This window comes from Egretta garzetta, unplaced genomic scaffold, assembly GCF_000687185.1.
Source record: "Egretta garzetta isolate BGI_Z169 unplaced genomic scaffold, ASM68718v1 scaffold526, whole genome shotgun sequence".
NCBI classification, from domain to species: domain Eukaryota; kingdom Metazoa; phylum Chordata; class Aves; order Pelecaniformes; family Ardeidae; genus Egretta; species Egretta garzetta.
The window spans coordinates 1,291,892-1,301,399 of record NW_009259967.1 but is presented as its reverse complement, the minus strand read 5'-3'; the positions used below and the strand labels follow the sequence as shown (position 1 = coordinate 1,301,399).

General features: G+C 38.4%; 1 protein-coding gene across 1 annotated transcript in view; it reads left to right on the top strand.

Annotated features, from left to right (window-relative positions):
- Positions 1–250: 250 nt before the first annotated feature.
- LOC104127574 (cytosolic phospholipase A2 epsilon) overlaps positions 251–9,508 on the top strand; it is a 35,197-nt gene continuing 25,939 nt past the window's right edge. The window contains exons 1-3 of the mRNA XM_035895747.1: positions 251–259; positions 1,737–1,838; positions 2,189–2,275. Coding sequence (XP_035751640.1) covers positions 251–259; positions 1,737–1,838; positions 2,189–2,275 — 198 coding nt within the window. The remainder of the gene's footprint in view (positions 260–1,736; positions 1,839–2,188; positions 2,276–9,508) is intronic.

Genomic DNA, 9,508 nt, shown 5'->3' with positions numbered 1-9,508 from the left:
GCAGAAGAAATGGAAAATGTGTGTGCTTTTGTGTGTACAGTTACTTTGCTCTAAACTGTTTCTGGTCACCATTTTTACAGAAAAAAAAAGGCAGAGTCTAAAAATTTTTTTACAGAAGTGCAAGTGTTCATACTAAGCAAAGCATGGGCCAAAGCATGGGAGAGGCTTGTGGCTATCTTTTGCCTGTTGCTGTAGTTTATTCAATTCTGGTTTCAATTAAGGAATTCCTGTTCCATCAGAAAGTTTCAATATGATGAAGGTGAGAAAGGAAGTTCACAGCAAATCTTTCCCTTGCATTATGTGATGAAATAAATGTGCTTATTTAATTTAAAAAAAAAAAAAAACAAACAGAAAATGTAGGCATAAAATTAAACCTAAGAAATCAAAACTTTTGCAAGGATGGAATACTGCAGGTAAGATGACCAAACTGTCTTAACTTGTTCTCCTTGTAACACCAGCTTTTCATATTGATTCCTCTGTGCATATAAGAAAAGTATGTAATGAGACAGCTAGAAGTGATTGGGTTTGTGTCTGGTTTCTGTCAGTCAAGGTCCTTGTACAACACTCATTGCCACAGCCAGAGTGGCTGTGATTTCATACTTATGCAGGTCTCTAATAGGAAGCACCAGGCTTTGTCATCTTATTAATCTCAAGTCCTTTCATAAGCACTACTTCTAATCATTTGGGAGGACTTTCAATACAAACATATGTGTGCCCAACAATGCTTGCATGATGAATTAGAACATTTAATCACTGAGCTTCCTAGAGGTGTGCAGAACACATGCAGATCCTCATTAGATAAAAAAAAGATCTTAAAATGTACAGAACCAGTCCATTAAATTCCAATAATCTGCTAGTGATGCCCAGCCAGCTAGTGACTTGAATAAATTTGATCAGAAATCTGAATGGTTTTTGTTTCAAAAAATGACAGTTCTGAACTGGGAAATAAAAATAATGAAGGATTAAAATCTCCTAAAATATGACATTATTTTAGTTCGTTGAAATATTTCAAAATCTATCAAGGTGAAATATTTGAATCTCATTTAAATTAGTTTAAGATGCATACTGTATTTAATGTAAAGCCCAGAAATAAGTAAAGCATTTCAAATGGAAAAGTGATACATTGTGGTTTAGGGAGCAACAGAAATGTTGCTTCTCATTTTTATCCCTTCTTTCATTTCTTTTGAAGTAGAACAGTACAATAAAAACACATATGCACAAATCATGATGGAACAGCAGTTTTCAGGGACAAATATTCATTCAGAAGAATTCTTAATATCCTCATACAAAAATGTCTTCTTTCTAAAGATCATCCCCAGATTTTTTTTAATTATTTTTTATTACGGAGGCAATAGTGTGTGGCATTCAGGGTCTTCACACGGAGACAATAGGTAGATATGTCTATTAGGCTATTATTATCATTGCTTTTAGATTATCACTGTAAGGTTGCCTCTCATAGACGATCTCTATCAGATCATCAATCAGGTTATCGCTGTTACTACATTTCCACGAGCCCCCAGGTGGGAAGGATTTGGTCTCTCAGCACGCTCTGCTCAGTCACAAGACCTGCAGATATGAATATTCATACCTTACAACAGATGCACTCTTTGGGCAAGTAACATGGGTGGGAAGTTTTCCTGTTTCAGAAATCATGGAGGGGTGGAGCTCTGACTCAATGCAATAAAACACCTGCTCAGCAACTTCTGACACTCTTCAAGGTTGTGAATTTGTTTCAGGAGGCACTGGCAACGGTGGAGCCTAATACTCAGGTGCCATTTGCAGCCCCTGCTTTTAATGCAGCAGCGATCTCGATGGCGTCGACCTCAGCCTTCCTGCAGGTAAGTGGAAAACAGAACAAGCCTGGCAGGAGTCTCTGAGTATTTGATTCAGATTTCTCCCCAGACTATAAACAAGTCAAGTCCACTGTTAACTATAGGAGATAAATCTCCAAGAAAACAAGATTGTCCTTCCTTGGCTATTTGCAGCTACAAGGACCTGGAGTTGGTATCTTTCCATATAGCACAGAAAAGAGCTGGCACTTTCCCGGCACATTCATTTTATCTACCACAAGCAATGAGGAGGTTTCAATTGCCCAACCCACACTGCAACTCTACTTGGAGGAGTTGAAGTAAGTAGACAAATTGGTCTTTACTCTCTTTTTCATCCCTTGTTTTCCCTCCCTCAATAGCATTCAAGCAGCAAATCAAGCCATTTGGAAAATGAAGAAAGAAAATGGATGATGCACTACGTAGGCCGGAGCAACATTGATGCTAAGGTACCAACTTCGGCAAACTAAAAATAGGTGGGACTAGACTAATATTTTTTTGAGAAGGGTAGGATCTTTTTTTTTTTTTTTCCAAATTTTGTTATTAAAGATTCCCATGCTTATTTAGAAATAGGAACATTTCATGAAAGAAAATTTTCATAAAGTGAAACATCTGCATTCCATTATGTCTTTTATTCCATTCCTTTATCTATTTACACAAAATGTATTATTTTCATGGGTTTATTCCTTAGAGAAATTCCTTAGGGAAAATATTCTCAATTTACTGTTACGATGGGCCTGACTTTGGCCACCTTTTAACACTATCTCTCTCTATTGACTTTAATGAAGTTTTAGCCCAGCATGAATGAAGAAATTTGCCAGTGTTGGAAAGTCAGAGCATGGTTACTGGCAAATCTTTGGGTTTTGGTCATTAGTGCCAGTTTCCAGAACAAATGCCCCCTTTGACCCCTGTGCAACTCATCGCAGCAAAAGAAGAACAGCTCTAGCAACCTTTGCAGGGCCTGTGACAGATATACTTGCATCAAACATGTACCAGTTATATCAGATTTTTTTCTCCGCTCTCAGTTAGCTTGCAGCTAACTACACTTTGTGTCAAGTTGCCTTAAAGTATAACGGGGGGGGGGGCCTCCAAACTAAAAGCTAACTTAATTTTGATGATATCTTAAATGGTGTGTGATTCTAGTGTCTACAGCTTATAGGAAACCTGTATTTTTAATTTCTTGTTTGTGCAACCAGACTTCCAAATCAATAGAAAGCTGCAGACATCGTTTCGCTTATGTATGTCATAACCTTATCAAACTGATTGATCAAGCTGATCTCTTGTTAGTAGCATTCTGGCAGCTCCTACAGATGGAAATTAATGAACAAAAAGGGCAACAAACTATCAGTGGGATGCGAAACGATGTAAATGGCAAAGTAGCACAACCAAAACTGACATGGCATTTAGGTATTCATAATTTGCTCTGTGTGTATGTGTGTGTGCTAAAGCTCAGCAAGGGAATGTAATAAAGCAGGAAAAGCAGCTATTGGGGAGTGCAATGACCCAGTCTCCGTAGTATTTTTGTAATGATTTACTGTATTTATACTGAAGTTGGGTTTTGGTTTAGGATATCCATGGCTAAAAGCATCCAACCCTTCTTTACGACTAAGGTAGTTGCATGTATATAAAGATTGTTAGAATCCAGCACGTTTTTGAATGTATGTAAAGTAATACAAAAAAATCCTGTGGCTGTAAACCACTGCATATAGGGACTATGGGACCCCTTCCACAGCTTTAATTTGTTGTTCTTGTCGTAATTTCTCCTTATCAAATGAACCTCCAAAAGTTCTGTTTGCTATCCACAGGTATTTAACAGCCAAGACATTGTCAGACATTCTTTATTTGCCTCCTGGCTTTTGAATACGTCTTCTCTCCTCTGTAATAAAGCTTGGCAGGAAACTGGTATTAAAGGCACAGAGTTGTGCAAGCTGGCCAGTTTCTGCCTCTCACTGGCATCAGGTTCCCTGGGAAGCTTTCAGTAATTCCCTTGATTTTTGCAAGTCATAGCTTGCCATCTGCAACAGGAGGATAATCATTAGTAGAGAGGTGTTATAAAGGATAACATGCTTATAGCAGATCTCAAGTCCCAGGACAAGTAAACAGGTGCAAGGCTTTCCTTAACACAAATGCTCAAATATTTGACCAAGTACTTGCTTCAGTTTGAGCAGACTTTGCACAGCTGTGTGATAAACTGAATAGTTACTGGATTTGGTTTAGAAAAACGTGCCCAGGCACTATGCATGGAATTTAGCTGTGCAGAGCTAAATATGCCCCACTGCTAAATTTTCAAGAAAATATAGCAACCTTGTGAAAACTCCTTCATATTTTAAAATGGACAGGAGCATCAAGAGAGCGTCTCTTCAGCTGTTTCAGGGAGTCTTGAGTTGACAGTTTGCCTTCTAGCACCTTCCACATGGGTACAGGGAAGATGAACCATACTGAAGGAAGACCATAAGTAGTTGTGAGTAAGGTAGTCCATAAATGTAGAAAACTTATCTCTGGATATTATTTGTTAGTGCATTGTCATGTATAGAATAATTTGTTATTTCCCAAAACAATAGTTAGAAAAAAGGTTTTTTCCTTGGCAAATTATAAGCTTAAAAAAATAGTTGTTGGCTCATCATCTCTGAATGCACCAAGAACTTATATACAATAATGCAAAGGTCAAGAAACTAGGAAACTTAATCTAAGCTCAAGATTAGTAGCTTTAACATAGGGTGGGGAGGCTCACCAAAGTTTTCTGCTGGACACGAAATCAGAAACCAGAGAAGAACTAGGAGAATTTCAATCAGTTTTTGGTTTATGTAAGTGATACACATAAAGTGACACACATTCCTTAATGGTTTGCCACAAAACTAGAAAAAGCCATGACATTACCAAGTGCCTTGTCACCCTTCCCTCTTAAAAAAAGTATCTGTGACTGAAGTGTGTGGTACAAGGTTACCTTCTGCAGGGGTAACAAGGAGCCTTTAAGAAAGGCTACTCAGTCTGACCATCACTCGTCATTGTAGGGATAAGTTCAGAGGTTCAGGGTACACAGATTTTTCTTTGTTAGAGGGGACTGCAAGAGGATTTGCTCATCTGTGTACTGTGGATTCTCAAATTTTGGTAATACTTTCTTTATTCTAGGTATCAGAAATTACTCCTGGCTTATTATGGAATGCAAATTATGTGCTGAATATGGCTGTTTATAATAATTAGTCACCCATGGATTGTTTTATTACCAACTCCCTGAACTAACCATTTTTTTTAATGTAACAAAAATTACAATCATCAGCAGCAACACACTTGCTTTTTAGTTTATTAGCATTGTTCAATGTATTATTGCAATGAAATGATGGCTAGAGGGAAAAGTCAATTAGTTGCATGACTTCCATTGATGCACCCCAGGAGCTTAAGCTTCAGTTATAAGAAGATGTTATTTTGCTCTTTGAATTTGCTGGAGTAGATTTCATGTCTGGCTTTTGGCCATCGGAAAAGTATTGTATGAAGTAATTTTTCATTAATTGCCTTCTCTAAGGAGGATAAGTCTCCTTTTCATTTGTCTTGGAGATTTGCTTTATAGTTAATGGTTTGCTTAATAGCAATTCTCTTCAAAGGCATTGGTGCCTCAAATTATTACGGTGGTGATAATCACTGAATATTGTTTCTTTGTTGATGCCATAAGGGGGGGAGGAAAATGTTTTCTAGAACATTTTTTGAAGGTTTTTTCTGAAGGACTTTGGTTTGGATGATACGGCCATCTGAGCATTACACTGAGAGAAAGCGAGAGGGGTGCAGAGTACAAACTGGTTCTGAGTGCTGTGAAAACCCTTCTCTAACTGGTAAAAATATTGAGAATATGGAGAGAAAACTAGCATTTTCATTATTCCTTCAAATTTAAAGTAATCATTGTTCTTAGAGGCAGGCTAATACCAGAAGGGATTTTGCTAATCAACCATGCTGACCCGATGAAGGCTCAGGCTGAGGGAAGCTCAGCGTGACTTGCTTGGATGCATGTTCTCTGCCACCAAGCAGACTTACTGAATGCATCTCTCGGGTTCACATCACGAGCTGTTTCCTCTGTTGTTAATTCCTTGAGTGTCCTCTTCCATCCACTCTTCTTGTGGTCTTTGTTCCACAGCTGAGTGCCGGGAGTGTTCTGCCTGACATAGCCTGTATCTTGCTGTCTCACAGGACTCCGATTTCTCAGGCAATACAGTGAGATTTTTCTCCTGGTACACAGTTTCCATGCTCCCTGGTTTTTCTTCTTACACAGCCCTTACTCAGAGCTCTCATCCTGGAGGTGAGAAATAATTCTTGCTTCTCATTCAACCAAATTTCTAATCTGTACATTATGGCTGATGGGGTACTCCACCCAATTGTTCCCTTGGCAAGCTCTTCAAATTTAAATAAATTGCTCTTTGCATCCAGCCACCTTTCTGTGACACCAAATATCCCCACCCACACCCAATTTCTCACTGTCATTCCACATGAAATTAGGTGCTTGAACCTTGAACCTTGCAAAATCTTTGACATTATCTAATCTGTGTAGTATCTTACTGTTCTTCATGGAAACACTGGGTATGTTCTATTGTTTGGGTTGGGTTTTTTTTCCTTCCTAATATAGCCCTCCCATACTCAAACTGATAAGAGATTATCAGTTTGTCTTCATCTGCATGCAAAGTATGAGGTTCTTGGGATGCATTCTTCACACATCCTCTACTCTAGTCTGCTGCAATGGCATTCGGGAACGAGCACACAAACAGTGCTCAGTGTAAAGGTGTCTTGGTGGAACCCATGCTTGTTTCTGTTTCTGTCATTCTGCTTCTTACAAGGTCATGGTATTTCATACACATCTCTCGAGAATCTTTAAAAATGTGTGTTCCAAAGTGCTGGCTGAAGGACTGGTGCTGTTAAAGAAGGTTAAGAGAGGCAACACTAAATGCAATTCCTTTAACTCTTTCCTTTACTTCTCCTGAAATACATCTGCTGAAATTTGTATGTATTTATCTAATTTGAGTACTATTTTTGAAAAAGTTGTAGAAAGAAATGGACAAACTCAATGAGTTCTTTAAGAACAAAACAGGTTGAGGTAAGAAGACACAGATTTATTCCTCATTGATGAAAAAGGAGTGGTCTAAAAATAATGGTTTAAACAATAGTTTGGACCTGGCTCAGCCAGACCCTGACAATGCTGGGATCTTACTCCCCTGTTTAGAGCAAACAAGCCCTATAAAATATCCTGTCCCAAACGTAAAACTTTAAGCAACAGTGATTAATTTCCTGCTTAGTTTTGGAATACACCCACCCAGAACCCAAGGACTTCTACCCCTTGTAGCCTGATAAAGGGAAAGCATTTGTTGAGTACTTATAGCCCTCTTGTTGGTTTGGGTGTGCTGCTTCTGCACCTCACAGCAAAAAGTATTGGCATTTTAACTAGTCAACTTACTGAAAACATTTTGACGTTACACTTCCTGGTTATAAGCTTGAGCTCATGGGCAAAGCTTTATGGTTATTTTAATCACTGGTTAACTTGTACTTAACATGTCTTTGAATTATCCAACATTTTCTCAAAAATTCATACTTGCCATTTCATTGGAGTACTTTGTAGCTTGAGAATTACTGCAATTTTTTGCAAATTCTTTTTATGACCTTCATGTCATCCTCGTAGAGATGGAAATGACTTGGGAGGTTAAACTAAATTTTGTCATGATAAATTCCCTGTGGTCCAATGCTTTAGCTGATGTACTGTCTTGTCTCACTGGTTTCTTATACTTTGACCTTTTTAGCAGTCTCTGGCTTTAGTCACAACAGCAGCACCTGTGAATGAGCTTTCTCTTATTTCATTCGAGTTTCTCTCTGTTATTTTAATTGAAGCTTCTCAGAAAATAGATAACATCTAACTATTTCACCATCTTCCACCAGCAACTCCTCCATTTTCACTTCAAATAATTTTTTCAAGCGTTTGGTCATTAGCTTTCACAACAGCTTCTTATTTTGGCCACCTTTTGTTGTTGTTTCTTCAGGTGACTTTACTGAGAATTACTGATCTATTTGCCTTCTGCCATTATCTCAGCCCCTCCTTGAGCTCTTCCTGAATATCGGTGACTACCATCAGGCCTCCACATCACTGAAGTGGCCACCTATTGCTTGACCCTGATAACATACTGTGCCTTCAGTATAATTTGACTGAATATATTTCTGCAAATCTACAAGCATTATCATAATTAATCTGGCCATTTTATATTTTCCACAGACCCTTGCTATTAGAACGGCAAACTAACACTTCCCTATTCCCAAATCTACCTCATTTTAATGCTGTAACATTTTGGTTTTATTGGTTCTTACTCAGAAGTCCTTTAAAAAATCATTGTTATTCCATAACCTGACTTTCTCAAGCTCACTTTTTAATATATATGTTATACTATCTATATCTTCGCCTCTTACTGGAGAGATTCAGAATCTGCTGATAACACCTTTGTATGCATTCAGCCATCAGGATCTGACAGACTTTGAAAGAGCATTTTCTTTCCAGTGCAGACCCTCATCTTCTGGACTAGATGACCTCTAAAGGTCCCTTCCAACCCAAAACATTTTATGATTGATTCTATGATTCACTGCAGTCTTAATGCATTACCCCAACTATTTAACGAGACCTGTTCCTATTATAATCATACATTAGCTTGGGAATTTATTATTCAGTGTAGTCTGAAATTTCTGAAATTCCTCCTTTTCCTCTGCTTCTGTTCCTAAACTATGATACAGGTAGTCATTCCCAGTGCCGATTCACTCTTCTAATTCAGACTCTTATGTACAACTATGGTGCAACTCTCTTTCCTTTCTATAAACTTCAGCTATTTTGACAAATCTTCTACAACTGTTCCCACAGTCAGGGAATCCAGACAGCCTTCTGTGCTGCAGCCATAGTAAGCTTAGCCCATTTTCTGGATCTTTCTGCCGATACTCTAGTTGCTTTAGCTGCTGCTGCTGGACATGATGGACATGTTCTCTGAAGTTGTGAAATCCCTAAAGCATGTGTGATTGGCACAACTTTGACAGACCCAGTTGGTCAGGCCTGGCATCTTCAACATGGAATTGGTTATAGCTTTCTCTGAAATGGATTGTAGTCAAAACCATGTACTACTCCACACCTATCAATCAGATAGCCACATTTGGTAAGGAAAACTTCTAGCTAGGAGTGTTTTTCCAAAGCTGTGTATTGCCCGGGCAACCTGAGACATTCCCTAAGGTGCTAATACTAATCCTTAGACACTCCTCCATTATGAAAATTATTCTTTTAAAAACAAGTGAAAAAACAAAAATGGTCCCTCTTTTTTCAACCAAAATTGGAGTGTTTCCGATTTGTGATTCACTGAATTTTGTGTTGTTGTACTGGATGCTGATGACCGCATGTATGATTTAATGTAGCTGGCTAACTGAACCTTCTCAGCTTATTTACCTCCTGTCTCCACTTTCCTATTCATCCTCTCCTTCCATGCTTTCTGTTTGTGTGCTTAGATGACTGCAGACTGTAGGGGTTGATGAAGTTTGTGGAGAAAGTGCATTTTGCTCCCTATTGTATTTTTGCTGTGATGCCAACTGGAAGAGATGGCTTCGGCAGAACCTGGGTTCATTTCAGTGTTTGGTTGTCATTACAATAAATACATGTATCCCAAACTTTAAAGCACATCTCCTTTGTT